Genomic DNA, 24,185 nt, shown 5'->3' with positions numbered 1-24,185 from the left:
TTAATTTTAGCTTTTTATTTACAAGACATATACATGGGTAATTTTTCAGCATTGACGCTTGCAAAACCTTCTGTTCCAACTTTTCTCCTCATTCCCCCCCATATCCTCCCCTAGATGGCAGGTAGACCAATATGTGTTAAATATGTTAAATTATATGTTAAATACAATATATGTATACATATTTATATAGTTATCTTGCTGCACAAGAAAAATCTGATTTAGAAATAAGGTAAAAATAACCTCAGAAGGAAAACAAAAATGCAAGCAGACAATAACAGAAGGCATGGAAATGCTATGTTGTGGTCCACACTCTTTTCCCAGAGTTCTTTCGCTGGGTGTAGCTGGTTCTCTTTGTTACTGAACAATTGTAACTGATTTGGTTCATTTCATTTTTGAAGAGAACCATGTGCTAAGGATATTTTTTAAGATTTTACTTATTTTAGTTGATTGTATCTGTTGATGGTTAAAAAGATAAATTAACGGATTTTCTGCTAGATCCTAGTAATCATTTCTAGAAAAAGTATTAACAAAGTGATGTGGGGTATATTTAAATCTCTGTGAATGTGGTTTGAACGTATATCTCCTCCTCACTCTTCCATTATATTTTTTTCTCTATATCACACTCCTAGTTATAAGATTTGCATTCCGGTGTTTGCTTACAGCTTTTGTCTCTTTCCACAGATTTGGAGCCTTGGTCACAGAATCACAGACTCTTAGCAGGGAAAAAACTTCATAGTCCATCACATAGTCCAACCCATACTTCAACAGAAATCTTCTCTATCTCTGGCAAATGGTAATCCATCCTCTGAAGGCCTCCAGTGATAAGCATCCTACTTTTTTCCATATGAGCCCAGTCTATTTTTGAGATGTCTAATTGCTAGGAAGTCTTTACTTTAGTAATAAGAGATTCCTTACAGTGAAGAGATTCCTTTCATTGTCCCTAGTTCATTTAGACATTCAACAAATAATCATTAAGTATCTGCCATATGACAGATACTAGAAAGGCAAAGACAGAAACCTTCCCCCCCCCCCCCCCCTGTCTCTGTCTGTAGGGAATTTATATTTTATTGGGATAAACAACACTTATGTAAAAAATTAAAATTAAAATATACAAAGTATTTTTTTCTGGAGAGGGGAGGAGGTACAGAGGGAACCAGCAATGGAGGATCCAGATAGGCAATCTGTAAGAAGGGATGCTTAGATTATTACCAAATCAATAGCAATGTACCAGGGAGAGCAAAATTTTCTGTGCTATAAATACTATGTTTATATAAAAATTAATATTTTAAAAGTGAGCCTCATTGTACATTTGTTGAAACTCAGAAAGCTGTTAATACTTTGAGAGTGCTACTAGTATTGACTTTTCCTTACATAGTCAAAATGCAATCATACTGAAGCAGCTCATATATATATAATGTGTGTGTGTATATGTATATATATATATATGTATATAATGCAACAGAGAAGAAGGTAGCTCTGCAGGTTTAGATGATATACCCCATCAACTTATAAATTATTAAAGCTAAATGGTAATTCAGAGATCACCCAATTTTTCACCTCTCATTCCCCTTATTTTAGAGATTAAAAAAAAAAAAACTGGGACTCAAGAAACCTGAGTGATTTACTTATGGTCACTGTAACATCTGGGCTAGCTTTCTGAGAATCCTCTGGACGGGTCTTGGTCTCAGCAAGAGTCAGTAATAGAGTCTAAAGTCTTTATTGTCTCCTCCATAGTCTGTTCTCTTTGACTTGACTGTGTCTGCAGTTCTCTCAGCCCTAATGCCCTATTACAATTACATCATTACAGCATGCTAAGTATATGCCAACTAGAGTCATTATATCATTATATCATAGTAGATATATGTGAACTAGAGAACCATTATCTCATCAATTCCACTGAGTTATTAACACCTTGTTGTAAATATCCTTGTTTCAAGTATACTTTCCAGAGTTCCAGCCCTCTGCAGTCACAGTGGTAATAACAACTAACATATTTATAACACCTAGTATATGCCAAGTTACTCTATATACTTAAATATAAATATTATCTCATTTCATCCTCACAACCACCCTGGGAGTTGAATCCAATTAATTGAACCTGGAGGTCTTTGGACCATTTTTCTGCTACAGCAAACTTTCTCCTGATCACGAAGACCTGAGTCTTCTGCATCTAAGCTTAGGAGGCCTCTTTGTGCTATGTCTTCCCTTTGCTTGATTGCTTGATACTTGATCCACTGATTCTCTAAGCAAGTTTGTGAGATGGGAGCAGGACCTCTCAGGATTCCTTGAATGAATGACTTTAGCTTGGGGAATTTCTATAAGTCAGTTACAATCATACCAGTCACAAAAGAGGTTGATGATAAGCCACTATAGTGGATTACCAGTAATCTTCCCAAGACAAACCCTTTTTGAAGAGTTCCTAGAGGAATTCTAGCAAACTTGTGACAAAATTCCTCCAAAATGAAGCTGACACCTGGTGGAACAGTCAGTTCTGGTGGAAATAAATGGGGTCAGCTTGTCTTAGTTACTTAGTCAATACTAGCCTGGAACAAGATTTTTTTTAAGTTTGTGAAAGACTCTTGGTCAACCCACTCCGGAATGAACTCCTGTAAGTAGGATAGGTCAGACAAAGCTGACCCAGCACATCCATGGCCATTCAAAAGTAAATGATTGGTTGAAAAACCAGTGTCTAAAAATAAGATTTGAAATTATATATGTTTTCTATAAGGGACAAAGCATACCTACCAAAGGTTGTTAAAATGTATTTTCCTGAAGTCTTGTTAATTTTGTAAAAATAAAAAATTAAACCGAAAAAGGAGGAAGAGGAAGAAAACTGGTATATATATATATCAACCAAGGTAGTTACCACAGATTGTTATTATTTGTCCTTCATTTTCAAAGAAGACCAATTACATGGTGTCTTGACTTACAAGTGAATTGAATTTAAATGAGACAGAATCTCATTGTGCAAAGTTAGCAAACTCACTGTTCTTCAGAGTCACTGGAGTCCAGTGGCAAGACGTGGGTCAAGACAACTGGCATTGGCTGAGAGGTACCACAGAGAAGCAACAGTGGAAGAACAACATTATACCAGAAGTCCACTAGAGATAAAATTTAAGAACGGTAGCAGTCATAAAACTCATAGTCTCAGTATCTATTATATGAAATTTCATAAAGTAGCAATCAAGGGGAACCAAATATCTTAAAAAGACATTCTTGAATTCATAGGTATCACTAAGATTTGGAAAGATAAGACCCTGACTGAAACAGGCACTAAGAGCATGGCTTATTTAAAAGGAATACAATAGGTAAAAGGTAAGGCAGAAGACTGATAATGATGGATCCATGCGTATGCATTTATATATACATACAACTATGTATGGGTATGCATATATTTATGTCTTACCTCCTCCCCAGGATAGATGTGTTTTTGGAGGAATTCTAGAAAACTTTTGACAAACCCCTTCAAATTGAAAGGTGGATGATATTGGCTTATTGGTCTGAAACAAGCTGACCTGTATTGTACATTACATAGATGTGGTTGTGTATGTATGTATGGCATATATATAGATAAAATGTATATGTATACCTGTACATGTGTGTGTCTATATTTACATGCATGTACTAATATTATATATCTTAGACACATATGGAGATATGTATAAGGCTCAGAGAAGTGAACTTGCCCGTATTCATACAGATCAAGTCAGGAATGGAACTTGAACTTAATTTTTCTAGACTCCCAAGTCCATCATGCCCTAGAACTATTTTTTAAAAAGGCAGACACTTGTTCTGGAATCCAGGAACCAGAAAGCGGAAGATGACAAACATTTGGCCGAGGATCAGTGGAGAAAGAAACAGAATCAATATTGCCTTTGGAATTCACAACAGACCACCTGTATAAGAAAAAAAAATCTATAAGGAGTTTGAACAAACTGAGTGGAAAAAAAGCCCAAGGATTGGGGCCAGAAGGCCTAGCACCAAATCTTAGTGCTATTATCATGAGAATCTGGCCAAGTAGCATAACCATCTTGGCAAATTTTTTCCTCACATACTAAATGAGGGGCTAGATGCTTTTGAGACCCCTCCAGTTTTAAATCTATAAAATTATAAAAAGATGTGGTGGATTGTAGAGGAAGAAGAGACTTAGAAGATTAATGATTGCTATGGTCTCTTCCAATTCTGAGATTCTCTATGAAAAGACAGAATTGTCTTAAGATGTGGATGTTCAAGGAGTTCATTAACCATCTTAGATTATTAAATGGAAAATGAAAGCAAGGTCAGGAGATAGAATATGAAAACAAAAGTATGGTACAGTTCTATAACAATAGAGTTAGATTATGATCAGTCTGTAAATTTGTTTTGCTCGATTGCATTATTTCTTACAAGGGTTTTTTGTTTTTTTCTTTTCTAGTATGTTGTGTGTGAGGAAGAAAGGAGGAAGGAGGGAATAAGAAAAAAAAAAAACAAGTGTTATTAGTGTTAAAACAGAATGAACTGAGGAAATCCCTTTGAGGAAAAGGGGGAACAAGGAAAGATTAGGGTCCCTGCTCAGAGTGGGTGGAAGAAAGATAGCACAGAAATGAAAAGGGTAGAACTAATCTCCTATTTTACTACTTTTCTTTGCTAAGGAGAATGATCTCTGAATTAAAAAGGATAAAGAAAAAATGTTTAAAAGGAAATTGATATCTTAGATAAATTGGGAGATGGAGGTGGAGACAGAATGGCAGAGAGTAGACAGGTATTTGAGCTCTTCCTGGCTTCCTTCAGATCATCATTTGATTAAGCCTCTGAACTGGAGTGAGAGTTTTGGAGTAACGGAACCCACAAATATTTATAATGTAATAAATTTCCAGTAGAAGATATTTGGAAGAACTTCAGAAAAAGTGTTTCAGTCAGGCAAGGGGGGTGAGGGGTTGGGCAGGGGGAGAAGCACAGGTATAGCTCAAGGAACCAGGGTGGTATGACAACCACGTATCAGGGGGAATCTACCAGACGGCTCTTAGCCAACATATAGCAGCATTGGTTACTCTGTCCTGGTTCAGAAGCCAATGGATCAGCAGACTAGCAATGAGATCTCCAACACAACTACAGAAGGCCAATGTGAACCCTTGAACCCCAACATAATAAATAGGACTTGGCCACGCCTACCCAGCATAGCAAGGAAGCCAGCAACACCTTCTCAGGGTAGTGTGAAGTCCCTGTCACCTGTAGAGAAAGCTTGGAATAATCTCCCCTTTGCCCTAAAAGCAGACCTCAACCTTTAAAAATGAGCAAACAAGCAAAAACAGCTCTGACCATAGATAGTTTTTATGGAGACAGAGAAGAACAGACCTCAAACTGAGGACACTAAAGGCAAATCATCTCCAGATGAAGCTTCAAAGGATAATACTGTTGGTTTCCATCTCACAAAGCTCTCTTGGAAGAATTCAAAAAGTATCTTTAAAAAGAGTTAGAAGAAAAATGGGGAAAAGAAATGAGAACTTTGCAGGAGAGTTTAGAAAAAGAAAGACAGAAATTATTTGAAGAAAACTCCTTTAAAAATAGATTTAGTGAAATGGAAAAAGGACATAACTCCTTACAAAATAAATTTGATGAAATGGAAAAAGAAACCAACTCTCTGAAAAACAGAATTTGTGAAATTAAAAAAAAATTAATGAAAGTACAATTGGTCAAATACAAAAGGAGATTAAAAAATGTAATTGAAGAAAATAATTTGTTAAAAATTAGAATTAAACAAATGGAAGTGAATTACTCAATGAGACATTAAGCATCAGTCAAACAAAACCAAAAAAAGAAAATGTAAAATACCTCAATGAAAAAACAACTCACCTGGAAAATAGATCCAGGAGAGATAATCTAAGAATTATTTGACTACCTGAAAGCCATGATGAAAAAAAGAACCTAGACATCATCTTTCAGGAAACCATCAAGGAAAACTGCCCTCATTTCCTAGAACCAGAAGGTAAAATAACCATTGAAAGAATTCACCAATCACCTCTTGAAAGAGACCCCCCAAATGAAAACTCCAAGAAATATCATAGCTAAATTTCAGAATTATCATTTCAAAGAGAATATAATTGCAACCAGCAAGAAAGAAGTAATTCAAATATCAAAGAGCCACAATTAGGATTACCCAGGACCTAGAAGCTTCCACTTTAAAGAACTGAAAGACCTGGAATATGATATTCCAGAGGGCAAAGGAACTTGCATTGCAGCCAAGAATCAACTATCTAACAAAATTAAGCATTGTCTTTCAGGGGAAAAGATACAAATTCAATGAAATAGGTGAATGTCATTTATTCCTAATGAAAAGACAAGAGCTGAACAGGAAATCTGGTCTTTAAATCAGAACTTGAGAGAAACATAAAAAGATAAAAAAAAGGAAAGAAAAAAATTTTTTGAAAATTTAAAAAAAACTAGATGAGAAGATGATATGTCTTGAGAACTGTGTCTCTGTTATGAGTATACTTAAGAGGGTGTAGATATAATATGCTTTTATTGTGATGATATTAAAATAAAAAACTAGAGGTGAAAAAGGGATTATATTGGAAGAAGAGGAAAATGGAAGTAAAATGGGATAAATTACATCTAATGAAGAGGCAAAAAAGACCTGTTACAATGAGGGAAAGAAGAGAGGGGGAATGAGGATTGTGTGAATTACTCTCATCAGATTTGGCTCAAAGGGAGAATGTCAGATACATTTAGCTTCACAGAGAAGCTTGTCTCACCCTATAGGGAAGTAGGAGGGGAAAGGGGAATGGAAAGAGGGAGGTTAATACGAAGAAGAACAGAAGTAGAAGGGGAAAGGGATGAGAAAGGGGAGGGGTTGTAAAAGAGGAAGACTGTTTGAAGGTCAGAACCAAAACACTGAGGAGGTGGGAAAGAGAGAAAGGAAAAAGAAAAGTATAATTTGCAGATGGCAGGAAATACATAGTAATTTTAACTGTGAATGTGAATGGGATGAATTCTATAAAACAGAAGCAGCAGACTGGATTAAAAGCCAGAATCCTACAATATGTTGTTTATAACAAACACATTTAAAGTATAATGATATACAACAGAGTAAAGGTAAAAAGCTGGAGCAGAATCTATTATGCTTCAGCTGAAGTAAAAAGAGCAGGGATAGCAGTCCTGATCTCAGATCAAGCAAAAGCAAAAAATAGATCTAATTTAAAAAGATAAGGAAGAAAACTATATTTTGCTGAAGAGTACCATAGATAATGAAGTAATATCAATACTAAACATATAGGCACCAAATTTGTAGCATCCACATTTATAGAGAAGTTAAGAGACTGCAAGAAGAATTAGACAGCAAAACTATGGGGGGATCTCAACCTTTCTTTCTCAGAACTAGATGAAGTTAAGAAAGCAAATAGAATTTTAGAAAAGTTAGTATGATAAACCTTTGGAGAAAATTGAATGGAGACAAATACTTTTTTCTTGGTGGCACATGGAACTTGCACAAAAATTGACAATGTATTCAGGCATAAAAACTTCAAAATCAAATGCAGAAAGGCAGAAATAGTAAATGCATCTTTTTCAGATCATGATGGAATAAAAATTAGATGTAATAAAAGGCCAAGAAAAAAACATACCAAAAATGAATTGGAAACTAAATAATCCTAAAGAATGAATGGGTGAAACTAGAAATTATAGACACAAATGAAAATTTCATCCAAGAGTGACAATGAGACAACATAACCAAAATTTATGGGATGCTTCCAAAGCAGTTCTTAGGGCAAGTTTTATATCTCTAGACACTTATTTGCATAAAATAAAGATCAGTGAAGTAGACATGCAACTAAAACATAGTTAGAAAAAGAACAAATTTAAACCCCCCAATTTGAAATTCTGAAAATAAAAAGGGGGAGATTAATAAAACTGAAAGTAAGAAAATTATTGAATTAACAAATAAGAGTTGATTTTATGGGAAAAAAAACAATATATGAATCTTTAGTTAATTTGATTAGAAAAAGGAAAGAAGAAAATCAAATTGTTAGATAAATTGGGAGAAGATAAGAGATTACCTAGTAAGTCCTTGCTTGATAAGTTCAAATCTTTGAATGCTGAACAGGATTTTATATTTGGTCCTGGAGATCATAGGGAGCCACTGAGTTTGGGAATGACATGGTCAGACCCATGCTTTGGGAAAATCACTTTGGCAGCTGAATGAAGATGGACTAATCTTTCAGTGATTAGTAGCTCTCTTGGATCTGGAAATTGCTGTGATCACTGGGTTCGAGTGCTTCTTTTGTCTGGAGTTTCCTGAAACTTCACTGAACATTGTCCTTGTTTAGAGAGAGTGAATCCTATTGCTCCCCAAGCTGTTTCCATACTTGTGTGAAACACAATGAAAATTCTTGCCAGACAAATGCAACTTTTTTTTTTTTTTGCCAGATCTGATCAAACCATGCAGTGAACAAATCATCTTGGATCTATTCCCCTGTATTCTTGGTTGTCCTAAGGTTTAATGTTGATAAACTGGCATTTTATGTCTCCAGGCTTACATTAAACCTCCAGGAACTAGAATCTTCTCATTTTCATAATGCACCCAGCACTACTTCAATCTGGTATCACTCAGAGCCAGACTCCTCTTGAAGATTGTCCAGGTCTTCCTGGTAAATATTAGGATTTTTAAGATAGTCTCAGGTCTTTGGAGGCCAAGGCCCTGCCTCAACAATAGTGGCACAACCATGTGATCTATCAAGTTTGGGATGCCCAGATTCCCACCAAATGCCTGCGTTACTCCCTAAACAGAGAAGAACTAAGACCTTCAGAAATTTTTTAATACTAACCTGTGCTGGGGGTTCATCTATCCATCCATGTTCCCTGGAGGAATCTTTGTCCTAATGATTCAAAACAAAATAAAATTTAGAAATGGGGGACACTAAGAGTCTAGCATGATTACAGTGTACCAATTAGCATCAGAGTATGAGACTGGTATTTTCTTCACAAAGTACTTCACAAAACCTGAACTTTGGTGATGTATTATTTGAGTCACGTAAGTTAGGTGTACAGGTGCAAAACAGTTAAAAACCCAACACAGTTTCAGAATACAAGGATGCCCTCTGGCCTTTGTAACATTCTCACAATCTTCTAGTGTTTCATGAAATTTTTAGTTCATAACCCATCTTATCCTTAACACTGTTTCCTGTCAGGGCCTTCCACATGCCTCAGTTCAGACCATGGATTCTACTTTATTTTCTATTTTTGGTCAAGAGGCAAAGTTTTCTGTTGAGATGACATACTTAAAAAAGATCTTGAGATCTTGACTAGCCTATTCAGTTTATCCAAACCAATTTAGCTCATCTGAAGCACCATCAGCTCTTTGTAAATGTAAAAGGCAGCTAGTTTGACTCTGAGGAGATGAGACTTTTGCAGCACATTGTCAAAGTGTCAGGGAGCAGATCTAGATCCCCAGGTCAAACCTTTGAAGATTCAAAACAGCCCAAAAGATCAAACTCTGGAGATTATGGAATATATACTTTATCTTGTACTTTTTCAACTTGACAAACATCCTTATGGACTTGCTAAAGAAACAGTTATTTCTAAAGGTCTCTGGAGACTGAGGAATTATTGGTGGAGCTCAAATTCCTTTCCATACCACCTCTGACTTACCCCAACCAATCCTGTCAGATTCTGAATGAGTGAAATAATAAGTGAATATGTGTTATCCTCCCACAATTATTTCAGCCTTCTTTCCACCTTCTCCCTTCTTGGTGATTTCTGCTTCAGAACCCCAGCAGAACTAGTCTGGGAGAACTATTCATCAAGCCACATTTGAAACTTAATGACACAATCTAGTGGGGATCAAATACTTTGTAGAAGCAGAAATATATTGCCCAAAACCAGAACATAGATAGGTACATTTAAAAATAACACGGAATTTGGAGAAATTATGCTTGGCCCCCAGTTTTGCTACCTGCTACTTCTGGAACAATTGAAAGGCACCCATTTGTGCATAGCTTGTGAGCTAAACCAAGATGAGCTTTGCTCGGTCTGCCTTTCATCCCCTTCATCCCCTATACTCTTTGCATCACCTGCATTTCCACCTGGTAGGATAGCAGGCTGGTATTCTGCTGGAGAGACTGTATTTTCAGAATATAACCTACTTTGTGTGTTCCAAGAATTCTGAGAACACTCAATCCCAGTTAGATTTATTTCCTCATTTACATCTGCCAAAAGGAATATGGGCTCAACTATTCTCCACTTATAGGAGAACATGGAGTATAAGATATATTCCTCAAAACATTCATATGCTATCACCTGAGATTTATGGTAGGCTTGAATCTGACAGGACCTCAGCCTAATGTTTGAGGCCTATGACTAAGCCAGAGACCACCAGAATCCCAGAGAATAGACTGTTATCTCTCTCTTTTTTAATGGCTGAGGCAATTGGGATTAAGTGACTTGCCCAAGGTCACACAGCTAGGAAGTTTTAAGTGTCTGAGGCCATATTTGAACTCAGGTCTTCCTGACTTCAGGGCTGGTGCTCTATCCACTGTGCCATGCTGCCCCTATTATCTCTCTTTTTATGAATTTGTTTCTTCATTATAAGATCATGACACTTCCTTGGTTAGTGTGAATAGCCTTAAGAAAATAAGCCATTTACTAGCCTACTCTGGAATATTCAATATCAAGAAGGCCATCTGTTTCTCAAGGCTCCATCTAAGCATGTTTATATACCTTATTTCAGCCAATTAATTTTCACTTTTGGAACACTATATTCATTGTAGAAGAGGTCAAAGTTCACACTTCTTTAATTACTACCCTCAGTCAGAATGGACTCATCCTAAGAAGGAGAAATGGCAAGGGTTTGGCGTTTTAAGAAGCTAGAATGGGAACAATTAACATACAAGTCTGCCCTGTCCATTTGGCCTTGAAGAGATTTGACAGCTCCATTTTTACATTTGATCCATTTTTACATTTCTAATTCATTGTAATTCTAATCCTTCCTCTGTCCTACTTGGCTCAGTTGTCTCAGTTATCTTCTGCTTGAAAAAATTCAGGCTCCATTTTGGCCTATGTTCAATATCTTCCTGCTCTCATCTAATACCTCAGTCTTCCCTATTTTCCCTGCACTCTGACAAACACAAGGTACAGTAAATCTAACACTTCCTATCCCTCTTATTTCTGCTAAAGTTGTAGGCCATGTTAACTCTTTGACTTTCAACTTCCTCTGTGTTTTAGGGTCATAAATGAATAAAAGAGCAATTATATTTGACTAACATTCATAGTAAGAAGAAAATGAGAAAAAAAAAACCACACACCCTTTATTTTAAGTAGATTCCAACATCTGTATTCAATAAGAATGTTTTTTAAAGTTATTTTTTAGATATGCATGGGTAATTTTTCAGCATTGACAATTGCAAAACCTTTTGTTCCAACTTTTCCCCTCCTTCCCCCCACCCCTTACCCCAGATGGCAGCTTGACCAATACATGTTAAATATATTAAAGTATAAGTTAAATACAATATATGTATACATATCCATACAGTTATTTTGCTGTACAAAAAGAATCGACTTTGAAATAGTATGCAATTAGCCTGTGAAGGAAATCAAAAATGCAGGCAGACAAAAATAGAGGGATTGGGAATTCTATGTAGTGGTTCATAGTCATCTCCCAGAGTTCTTTTGCTGGGTGTAGCTGGTTCTATTCATTACTGCTCTATTGGAACTGATTTGGTTCATCCCTCAATAAGAATGTTTTATTGGGCAATGCTTCCTTCATATTAAAATGAAGTTAGCAAGCAAACATGTCAGTTGAAAATTATTTTGTGAAGAATAATGCTTCAATACAAAGAACATCTGTAATTCCACTGTTTTTGTAGCTCATTCTGAAGCTACATATCAGAATCTTTCTATCCATACTAAATTAGTTGGTTTAATATGCCAGCTACTGTAGTCCCCCAAATCACTAGCCTGTATTTGACCTGATCAAAACTCTCTGAACTTAGTCTAGTCATTAGACAAAAAACATATTAACTACCTTAAAACCCACATTTAAGGCCTTTGCAGTTTAGCAGGTCCTGCTAGATTTTATATTTCATTAGTTGAGCCATGACCTCACAGAGCATAGGAGTTCAGGTTTTGCAAGTGGTTGATTAAGTGACACTACATTGGTTTTAAATTATAAATTATTTTTAAAAAGTCAACTGGAATAGAAGTTGACTTTTATTTAGAATCACTTCATAATTCTGACCTTTTATTATATCTAATAGACTGCAAGGTTTCTGGCTGGCCTAAACAGACTGCAAAAGCAATGGAATGTGATGGCCAGAACTTCTCTGTGATAAGAGCAGGACAGTTCTTGATTTACAGTTATTAAAAGTCAAGCAGACCAGTCTTAAGTCTTCTTGACCCAGGGTTTTTGGAAAGCAGTCAATCACAAAAAGCTCCCTCAAGCCATTCCTAAACTCTCCTTAAGCTTACTTAGCACAACAAAAATGAGAGCCAGAACAGAAAGTGAGATTGAGTATCCAGCTTCTCCACCCACCTTGCTCATATTTTTGCCTTTCTTGCATTTCCTATCTGCTAGAAGCAAAGGTCCTCCTGATTGGGTACTTTGCTGTGGCCACCCAAAACCATGCTGACTCCATACATTAATAAAATATGTTTTCAGACATACTATAGATAATTTAAATGTTTTAGTAAGAAACATTTCTTAACAAAAAAAAATTCTTACCAAAACTTAGGAGTTAAGGCAGCTAGATGGTACAGGCCAGAAGTAAGGAAGACCTGTTAAAATGTAACTTTTAGACATTTACTAGCTATACGAACTTGAGTGTGTCACTTACCCTCTTTTTACCTCAAGTTTCCTAATCTGTAAAATGTGGATAATAGCACTTACCTCCCAAGGTTGTTGTGAATACCAAATGAGGTAATTTTATTATGCTTAGTACAGTGCCTGGCATCACACAGTAAGTACTATATAAATGTTAGCTATTATTATTAATTGTCAGAAGTGAGATTGTGAATGATTCCATGGCTATCTATGAAACATTTTCTGTTTATGGAATAACAAATTAAAAAAAAAATCTACCTGGCAAGTTACTTCCTAGGGATATAATATGTTCCATGTCATAGCATTAAAGAAATCAATGTAATATATGGCATAATTTATGAGATTAAAATTTTTTTAAAAGAGACTGTACCTTATTTATTAGTTTTCCTAAGTGTTTTTGATACTCATCATTTTCTTCAATGATTTTGTTGCTTTGGACTTCTTTGGACTCAAGAAGATTTCCCAATTTGCTAATCTAAAGAAACACAATAAAAATTTTAAATTAAAAGTTATATGTGATTATTAAAAATAAATAAGAGTAGCAAAATGCTTATCATTATGTCTCACAAACTGAGATATGCCACCCAGTTATTGAAGAGTAGTAGAAGCTTAAAAAAAAAAGCAAGAATAAAAGACAAAGATGCTTTTATATTACTTCATTTAGGAAATAAATTGGTTGAATAAACTAATGGAGTGTGATTTTAATTATCCCCTTTTTTTATGCTTCAGAATAAGGCTAAAACAGAAATTCACTGAGACTCAGCACCAAAATATGGTGACAATGTGGAGAACATCTGGGGGAAAAAAAACCCTAAAATGTATGTGGAATCATTTAACAAATAAGTCCTCATTGGAACCAACAATTCAACTTAACATAGCTATTAAGCACTTACTAAGTACTTAGTCATTAGATAAAAAAACATGTTAACTACCTTAAAACCCACATTTAAATCTTCATATGCTTTTTTGCACCCTATTCCACAAAAGATCTTCTTTCCTGGAAATTCTATGATAGGCAAAGAAGTCGTTGGTAATAGCAACTGAAGTTATTAGTACTAACGTGTAAGTAAGCAGAAATTCTTTTTTTCACAAAAAACAAGTACTTCCATCTTCCTCTTCAATTCACACCATGAAATTATTTTGCAGACAGATTTTTAAAAGTTAATCATACTATAACAGAGAAAGCATCAGGTTACAAGGCAGAGGTGAACAAGAAGCCCTGGGTTCTATCCCTGTTTCTTACACAATTATATCAGCTTGACTGTGAACAAATCCCTTAGCCTGTCAGTGTACCCAAGCAACACTTCCAAGATTTTAAATTACAGATGATCTGCAATGGTGAAGACAGTTTTTAAACACCAAGAGGAGTTCATCATCTGGACTAAAATGAAAAAAAAAAAAAATTCCATTAACATGAAAAACAAAAAAACAAACAAACCCAAAACTATCAGACCTTAAAATGATGAAAACCTGGCTAAGATTGGTAGTGGTTGAAGAGGGAATTTGAGAGCTACTGTGGAGTCAGAATCAATGGAATTTAGGAACTGATTTTATATAATGGTTAATGAAAAAGAATGATTAAAAATGGTTGTATCACTGCGAGGATTATGATATCAGGACAGCAAAATAAAGAGAAAGTATAGGTTTTGGGGAAAAGATGATATATTGTTTTTTTGTGGCTTAAATAACCAATGGACGATAGTATCAACCACCCTGTCTGTTCCTCTTTCAGATCTTGGATGTTGAAACCATTTTCTCCTTAGCTTGCTGCAGTGGGCAGTTCTTGGTTTTGTGTATGGGGAATGTGTATATTAGTGTTTTCATCAAACAGAACAGGTAACTTACCTATCTGGATGCCCTCCCCCACACTAACAGCTTCCATTTATTAAGGCATGATGGTGCATAATTGAGTCATTTCTAACAGATTCATTAATTTATATAGCATATAATCATGTTACACAAAGGTAGTAAAAGTGGAAGCATTACTCACATGTAACATAGTTAAAAAACATACATTCTATTGGATCTCTGGACCCATTCCCTCCCAAAAACAGAGCTGATGTCTGTGTCCTTAACCTCAACTATTTATTGCCCCTTGCACTGAGCTCTGGGACATATAACAATAGGGATCCGAATCTGTTCAGAACCATTTTTAGCTCCTTGTAAATCTGAAGCTGATTATATGCTTAATTACAGGATAACTGAGAATGCTATAAAAACTTGGGACTTCCTTTATAAAGTTGCAACTATATGGGCAAACAGGATGCTGTAGGTTGGAGGTCCCTTATCTGTCCCAAGTCTAAAGAAAAGGAGGCTCTTCTTGCCAAGGTTTTTCATTTAATGTCCTATTCTTTCCAGTGGTAATTTGCCCCATTGATCATTCTCCCTTTCATCTTATTTTTTTTAGAAAAGCAAATATAGATTTTTAGTACAGTTTTAGCTTACTGTGAACCCCTTGGGAGTCACCCCTTAGCGCTTTTGCACCTTGCCTAGAAGTAGGCTAGGACTGATCCATCCTCCTCAGGCTCCAGCTTCCCTCACCCCCACCCCCACTCCTATTCCTTAAAGGGGGGTGTAATAACTGCGCTGGGGGACTTGTCTCCTTAGCTGAAGTGCTTTGGCAAATGTTTTCAGAAGACTGACATAACACCTCAGAGAAACCTGGGATACGATAGGGTTTGGTCCATGCAGAAAACAGAGAGACCCCAATTCCCAGGCATCAGCCCAAGCAAGGGTATCTGTCTTTGGAGAGGTGTTTGGAGAGGAGAGATATAACATGATTATATCCTATATAAATTGATGAATTTGTTAAAGATGAATCAATTATGACCTATCATTACTCCATGTAATTATTTATCCCTCTTACTGATGGATCCATTTATTTCTTGCATCTGTCTTCTCTCCACGCACACATTCACAATGCTAGTTCAAGTCTTTGTGCTTGAACTCTATGTAGCTCCCAAAACATTTTCCCCAAGGCACAGATCTAGCACATCATGCCAAAGCTCAAAAACTTTCAGTGATTCTCTTATTTTCTGTAAGATGAGATCATGATTTCACTGGAATAAGACCTCCCCAAAAAGGAAACCTCTTATACCAATACACATTAGCACTTTCTCTTCAATTTAGTCATAAAGAATTGCTTAGAGCACACAAGTTACACGACATTGCTCAGAGGCAAATTATACGTTGGAGACAAATTATATGTTTTGAAGCTGTCTCTCCAATAAGCAACTCTACCTTTAGATCAGAGATTTTAATTTAATTTAAATATATTTAAATTATTTAATTTTAATTTATTAATTAATTTATTTTGTGTCATGAACCCTTTTGGGGAGTCTGGTAGAGTCCATAGATTCTCAAAATGTTATCTTTTTAAAAATCTGTAACTGAAAGAAATTCTAAATTTCAGAGATTAGGGAAAATAAAAACATTCCCCCCGTCCAACTCTCATCCAAGTCTACAAATTCCCTGAACTATATCCATAATCCTGAGGACCCCAGATTAAGAACTTCTATAGTTTTGAGATTCTAGAATGAAATACAGATGTCTCAGCTTAATTTTTAAGGTCCTTCATTATGTATGTAACATACATTTCTAATTTTATTTTTTTACACGTTATATTTTTTACACTAAATATAAAATATATTTATACCTTTCATATACTCACATTCTAGCTAAATTGGATTATTACTTGTTTCCTACGCTCAGTATTCCTTCCATTTCTCTCCTCTATTTATTCCTATCATCTTTCCTCCATGCCTGGAATTCACTCCCTCCTAATTGCCACTATTCAGAATCATTATTGTTTATCCTTCATTAAGCTTTACCTCACTTTCTTCAATTGTTAGTGTTCTTTTTCTCTCTCCTCAAATTCTTTTTTTATGTATTTATATACATATTGTCTTCAATTTCTCTACAAAGCCATGTAAACTCTTTAAAGGCAAGAAATACTTAATTTTTCTTTGTATCTCAACATCTAAAATAGTGTAGAGGGTTACAGACAGTGGATAAACTCTGGGTGAGATATAAGACCCTTCAGCCCAGAGGGAACCTGCTGACAGTATCTGGTTCAGCTCTCCGTCTTCCCTAAGGGCTTTCAGCTTTTCTGAGAAGTCAGGGGACAGTGACAATTTGTGTTGTGATTGAAGCAGAGTGATAGCAGGTGGAAAAGTGATACCAAGTAGCAAATTACATACAATAGCAAGTTGTTTATATGGTCCCACCTGCACAGTATACACTGGGTGCATGTCCAGTGTTGTTTTGGTTACATAAGGGTATGAAGGTATAAAAAGGGGAAAGTCCTTGGAACAAATGGACTTCATTTTTCCACCACCTTTAGGAGTCCCACTTCATTACTTCTCCACTAGGACATTTTATTTTAATCACCCCAGCATGGGAGCTCTAGAAAGCACAGTACATTTTATCACCCCAACTTGTGGGCTCTAGAAATTTGGCACCCAACATGGGGCTCTAGATGATGTCCTATACACATCAGTTTGACTGACACAATCAGCGGAGTTCAGTGGAGAAGTCCTTGTGACTGGAAGGGTAAGTATAAAAATAGGCAAGCAGGAAGTATCAGTAAGGGCTAATCTAGTCACTTTCGGTTTTTCAACCGAAATGAGGCAAATACTAAGAAATGAGCCTCCCTCCTAGGGAAGTATGAAGCAGCCTTAGTTAGGTTAACAGAGAAGCAAGATTTGTTGGTAACTCAGAAGCAGATCACTGAGTTCTCAGATGCTCTGGAGTGCACGTCTCTGTGGCTTTGTAAGATGATGATTTTGGAGCCAGAGATGTGGAAGTTAGTGGGAGAACAACTGAATACAATGAAGTAAAATTGGTTTTAATGAATCCCACAAGTTTTAAAAAGAGGAAAGATTTTAACTTAGGCAGCCAGACAAGGAAGTATGAGAAGAAAAACAAGCAGAGAGTAGCCCTGGAGAGTACAGCATGTGGGGCAGAACTAAAGAAGTCTTTTTTAGCATTTTATTGATTAATTTGCTTGTTACTGCTCTAGGAGACCTGCAGGGCAAGGCCTGTTGGATGAGAAGAAAGTTAAGTATCTTAAGTACCATGGCCTGTTGGGCAGAAAAGGAACTAAGTACCTTAAGTACCTTGCTGATGAGCTTGCTTTTCATCTTCAAAGCTTAATTTTCAATTCTCCCTCTACCTGAGCATTCGCCCTTAGGGTATTCCCCATCTCCTGACCCTTCTCCCTCAACTCTGCCTTCATTGGGGGGAGGGGAGGAGGAGAAGGAGGAGTGGAGAGGGTAATGACACCATTAGCATTGTCCATGTAGCAGTTTTGCCCACCCCCTATATCCTCATAAGAGGTGGGGCTTGGCTCCAGGGCCATAGGCACAAAACACTTTGATTAATAGCAACTGCTGTTACACCCAAAGAGTCTTTAAGCAAGCCTGGGGGAAGGGGATTGCAATTAGGGAGAATAGAGTTGTATACTGCTGGGGCTACTGAGATGTCCCCTGGAGAGCTGAAATCTGTCCCTGTGCAGCATATAGACCCCTGCCTCTAGGCACAGTCAGTGGCTTAACCATTTCACCTCCTGAAAGTGCTTACAAAACAGTGTCCATCCATATACTGATGTGGGAAACTGGGGAATGTGTAGTTAATGTCCCAGTCACTGGCCAAAGATTATGGCAAACACCCATATGTCTGACATAGGAGGATCAATAGCAGCTGAATTCACTGCTGTCCCTTTGGGGTAGAGATTTGGGGATGAAGCAGGGGTTTTGACTCCTTTTGTAGTTTAAAAAAAGGGATCTCCATCAATCTATGGGGAAGAGACATATTACAGTAAGAATTACAGTTCCACAGAATCAGATTTTACATACTACTGGCATACTTTTTAATCCTCAAGGACAGGCAATAGTAGAGAGGAGAAAGAGAGACATCAAGATGCTTTTCCAAAAACAAAAGAAAAGAGCCACAGGTAACCCTATAGAACTTCTAAATTTAAGTCTATATTAATTTTTTGATTTTTAATGGAGATGCATTGGCTCTAGAAGACAGGTTTTATACCTGCCTGAAGGGCAGTGTCCAATGTGAGCAGCTCCATTATCTTTAGATAATTGCCAGGTGATATGGAAAGATCCAGAAAGTGGTGAATGGAAGGGACCAGATAGGTTAACTGCTTAGGGAAAAGGGTTTGCTTGTATCTCTACAGGTGAAGGAAACAGATGGGTGGCAATGAACCATATTCGCCTTCTCCATCAGAGAGAGACAGGAAAGGAGAAGGCTCTCGAAATGAAGGAAAACACCCAGGTAACATCAGATGATTCCATCACTGACTGTGTCCACCACTGAAAGAGCCTGGCAGCTAACCCTTTGTGTATGGCAATTAACTCATGAACATCAAAAGTAATTGTCAATGAGATTGATGTAGAACTTTAAAATCTGCAGGAATCATTGGATTCCCCGACACATGAAGTAATAGACGATAGATCGGCTTTGGACTATCTCTTGGATAGAGGTTTATGTGTGGTTGTGAATTGATAATTATTTTTTACACCTTCCTTCTGGGACTAAGGGAAATCTTTATAGTGTTTTATTTATTCATTTTGTTTGTTATGTTATACTTGCTTGTGTGATTCCTCCCATGGTGATGGATTTAACTATTGATGCATACCTGCTTCAACTAAAACAAAAGAAAGGGTGAGATGCAGAAGGCCACAGATAGTGGGAGAACTTTGGGTGAAGTATAAGACCTTTTAGCCCAGAGGGAACCTGCTGACAATATCTGGTTTGGCTCCCCATCTCCCCTAAGTGCTCTCATCCTTCCTGAGAAGTCAGGGGGTGGTGATAACCCGTGTTGTGATTGAAGCAGAGTGATACCTGGTGGCAAACTATGTCAATAGCAAGTTGTTTATGTGGTCCCACCTGCGCAGTATATAGTGGGAGCATGCCCAATGTTGTTTTGGTTACATAAGGGTATGAGGGTATAAAAAGGGGAAAATCCTTGGGATAATTGGACTCCATTTTCCCACCATCCTCAGGAGTCTCACCTCATCACTTTTCCATTAAGACAATATATTTTAATCACCCCAACTTCAGGGCTCTAGAAAGCAGGATTCAATATTTTAATCACCCCAGTGGGGGCTCTAGAAAACATGGTACGTTTTGTCACTGCAACTTTGGGGCTCTAGAAAGCAGAACTCAATAATTTAATCACCCTGGTGTTGGGGCTCTAGAAAGCATGGTACATTTTGTTACCCCAACTTAGGGACTCTAGAAAGGAAGACTCAAGGTTTTAATCACCCTGGTGTGGGGGCTCTAGAAAGTATGGCACATTCTGTCCCCTCAACTTGGGGTTACAGACAGTGGATTTCAACAAACTCCTAATGGCTTTTAAGGCTCTTGTTTATTGAATGTTGACTGGAGAGAGGAGAAGTTAATATTACTCTTTTTTTGTTTGTTTGTTTGTTTAATTTTTTTATTGTTATATCTTTTTATCTTCCCCCCCACTCCCTCCCCTAGATGGCAGGTAATCCAATACATGTTAAATATGTTAAATTATATGTTAAATCCAGTATATGTATACATATTTATACAGTTATCTTGCTGCACAAGAAAAATCGGATCTAGAAAGAAAAAAAATCTGAGAAGGAAAACAAAAATGCAAGCAAACCATAACAGAGTGAAAATGCTATGTTGTGGTCCACACTCAGTTCGCACAGTCCTATCTCTTCATTACTGGACATTTGGAACTGGTTTGAATCAACTCATTGTTGAAGAGAGCTATGTCCATCAGACATGATCATCACTCTTGTTGTTGAAGTGTATGATGATCTCCTGGTTCTCCTCATTTCACTTAGCATCAGTTCATGTAAGTCTCTCCAGACCTCTCTGAAATCATCCTGCTGGTCATTTCTTACAGAACAATAATGTTCCATAGCATTTATGTACCATAACTTATTCAGTCATTCACCAATTGATAGGCATCCATTCAGTTTCCAGTTTCTGGCCACTACAAAAAGGGCTACCACAACATTTTTGTCCATGTGGGTCCCTTTCCCTCCTTAAATCTTTGGGATATAAGCCTAAGCCTAGTAGTAACATTGTTGGGTCAAAGGGTATGCATGGTTCAATAACTTTTTGAGCATAGTTTCAAATTGTTCTTCAGAATGATTAGATTCATCCACAGTTCCACCATCAATGCATCAGTGTCCCAGTTTTCTCACATCTCCTCCAACATTCATCATATTCTTTTCCTGTCATCTTAGCCAATCTGAGAGGTATGTAGTGGTATCTCAGAGTTGTCTTAATTTGCATTTCTCTGATCAATAGCGATTTGGAGCACCTTTTCATATGACTACAAGTAGTTTCAATTTCTTCATCTGAAAATTGTCTATTCATATCCTTTGACCATTTATCAATTGGAGAATGGCTTGAAGTCTTATAAATATGAGTCAATTCTCTATATATTTTGGAAATGAGGCTTTTATCAGAATCTTTGAATGTAAAAATGTTTTGGCAGTTTATTGTTTCCCTTCTAATCTTGTCTGTATTCGTTTTGTTTGTACAAAAATTTTTTAACTTAATATAATCAAAATTATCTGTTTTGTGATCAGTAATGATCTCTAGTTCTTTTTTGGTCAAAAATTCCTTCCTCTTTCATAGGTCTAAGAGCTAAATTATCCAATGTTCTAATTTATTTATAATCTCATTCTTTATGCCTAGATTATGAACCCATTTTGACTTTATCTTGTTATATGGTGTTAAGTGTGAGTCAATGTTTAGTTTCTGCCACATTAGTTTCCAATTTTCCCAGCAGTTTTTGTTAAATAGTGAATTTTTATCTCAAAAGTTGAGGTCTTTGGGTTTGTCAAACACTACATTGCTATAGTTATTAACTATTTTGTCCTATGAACCTAACCTATTGCATTGATCAACTTCTCTATTTCTTAGCCAGTATCAAATGGTTTTGGTGACTGCTGCTTCATAATATGATTTTAGATCAGGTACAGCTAGGCCACCTTCATTTGCTTTTTTTTTTTTTTTTTTTTCTTTCATTAGTTTTCTTGAAATTCTTGACCTTTTGTTCTTCCAGGTGAATTTTGTTGTTATTTTTTTCTAGGTCAGTAGTTAAGATTATTCTTATGAAATACTACAGTGTGGATGTGGCTTACAGAGAAGCAAGAACAGATATCTCCAGTATTTCTGCCCCCTCTTCTCCAAGAGATTCTTAGATTTCTGCCAGGAAGAGGAGGAGAAAGTTGAAGACACCAGAGTCTGGCCCCCTTTTCTCTTCAGAGAGGATATACGGGGCTAGAATTATATCTGTCTTCTTTCTTATGTATTGTTAGTTTAGGAAATGTAATTTTTAGGTTCAAAGTATACGTCTGATTACTGTTCCTTAATAAAAAAAGGAGGTCTCCAAACTTTCTATTCAAGGCTTTACTTCTTTCCCACCATATACCAATTGAACATACAGCAAAGTACAAAGAAACCCATTTATCCAAATTCATTAAACAACAACAAGAAATTAGATAATGTATACATATTAGGAGATATACCAGACAATAGGGATTGAAGGAGATCCTCCATCAGGAATGAGATATTTTAGCTCAATCAAAAGGGAGAGTTCCAGATCTCACCTCTAATCTCTAGTGTAGTAAGCTAAAGATAGAGACATGATAGACACTGTTGGCTCCTTTTAGTCTTTTTCTTTCTTCAGAGACCTGAAGACAGGGTAGCAATGCACATCTCTCTCAAAACTGGAAGCCAAAAGAACCCCCAAAGATCCCACAAACCGGGTGTCCCTTCTCCCTCTTCCTTACCAACTCTGCCATACCCATCATGGCATCCATCTTTCCAAATGAGAAAGTGTGATATCCATGGGCTTTGGCATTCTTAAAGATGCTTTCTGCTATATTCTTAAGAATGCAGGGCTTCTTAATGCACACAGGGCCATGAGGGAGAAGACCTAAGGGCCACCTCTTTTCCCCTTCCCCCACTCTCCTTTGGGCCTCATGGCCTTGAAATGGGTTTGACCTTTTGGTATGTGTTTTTCCTTTCTAGATGCAAAGTTTAGACTCCAATAAACAATCGTTGTTCTTTATATTTTAGATAAATATTCCTTTATAAAAATCTAATGTGATGTTAGGTGACTAAATGGAACTCACTGGCCCTGTAAAAATGAGGTAGGGATATAATTGGTGTGGACTCAAGCCAATGGTTGAAGAAAGAGATCTTCCCAACTTTTTAAAGTACTGGAGAGCCCTAGAAGCAGGGGAAGAAAATGCAGCAGACCTGACCCTAAATGGAGTAAAATCTTCTATTACATTATGATTAAATATTTAATCTTTATCTTCTTTTAAATTTTTGTTCTCCAATGTCTATTATTATTAGCAGCACATATACATAATTTATGAATAAGTAAAGCTATATAATGGTATGTGTGATAAAGTTTGGAGACCACTGACCCAGAGAGAATCTGTTGCAGCTCAACGATAACCAGCTAGAAGCCTATGTAGGCTTAACACTGACAAGCTTTTATAAAAATATGCTCATCTCTGCAGAGAAACTGGGTTCAATAAATCATACAAATTCAGCAGCCTCAAATTGAAACATGTCAGCCTCCTGTTTAAAGCACAGGCCTCTTCTCTCAGACCGTGTGTGCTCCTTCTATGCTTGCTTCTTCTGTACACCCCACTTTTGGCTGCAAACTCTCATTACATCCTGGAAGCCCTTTGGTTGACACTTTTTTCCCATCCCAGGCCTGGAGACTTCATGAAATGATAGTACTTTCATCTCATGGACAGTCCATACCTGGCCCAACATTCTTTGTGGGATCAGGATCAGAAAAAAGAATACAATAAGTGGATTTTTGTGCAATTTTTTTGCACTACTTATGGTAGTTTTTGTGGCCCCTTGGTTGTCTCACACATTATTAAAAAACATTATAAAAAAAGAAAGCTTTTCTTAGAGTTAAAGCAGAAAGGTCCTTAGTGATGGTCTAAGTTCAACTTCCTTCATTTTGATTTATTACCTTTGCTGATATTTTTTGATAATTATCAAATTGCCTCACAGATTGGGAAAAATTAATATTAAGGGAGCCCTAGAGCCTCACTCCTTTTTAACAGTTATCTTACCAAAGAAATCTTCATACATAACAATTTTTATCATATGTGCCTATTTGTAAGGGCTACCCTGAAGGAATGATAGAGAACGCCAAGACAGCAAAAACAATGTATTTCCCATAACCACATGGATAAGTGTTCCCCAAAGCAGCAGCATCTAACCAGTGTAAGGGAAAGGGGTATGACTTTATTCAATGCTGATAATCATTTATTTCCCTGGAATGCTGGGATGGATCCCAACTGCCAGGTTGGGAATCAGGAACAAAGATAATTAAGAAGAGAAAGCTTTAAGTTTA

General features: G+C 36.7%; 1 protein-coding gene and 1 long non-coding RNA gene across 7 annotated transcripts in view; one reads left to right on the top strand and one right to left on the bottom strand.

The window, feature by feature from the left end:
- CAGE1 (cancer antigen 1) overlaps positions 1 to 24,185 on the bottom strand; it is a 98,426-nt gene that overhangs the window by 11,293 nt on the left and 62,948 nt on the right. For all 6 annotated transcript variants that reach the window (XM_031946882.1, XM_031946885.1, XM_031946883.1 and 3 more), the window contains 2 exons: positions 13,158 to 13,262; positions 8,799 to 8,849 (listed from right to left, as the gene is read on the bottom strand). In XM_031946882.1, the coding sequence (XP_031802742.1) occupies positions 8,799 to 8,849; positions 13,158 to 13,262 (156 nt within the window). The remainder of the gene's footprint in view (positions 1 to 8,798; positions 8,850 to 13,157; positions 13,263 to 24,185) is intronic.
- On the top strand, positions 391 to 19,576 carry LOC116420645. The gene is made up of 3 exons (XR_004231028.1): positions 391 to 793; positions 14,520 to 14,623; positions 18,975 to 19,576. It is a non-coding gene; the product is annotated as an uncharacterized LOC116420645 (long non-coding RNA).

This window comes from Sarcophilus harrisii, chromosome 1 (assembly GCF_902635505.1).
Source record: "Sarcophilus harrisii chromosome 1, mSarHar1.11, whole genome shotgun sequence".
Classification (NCBI taxonomy): Eukaryota; Metazoa; Chordata; class Mammalia; order Dasyuromorphia; family Dasyuridae; genus Sarcophilus; species Sarcophilus harrisii.
Note: the sequence above shows the minus strand (reverse complement) of the source record. Positions and strands in the feature narration are given on the sequence as shown.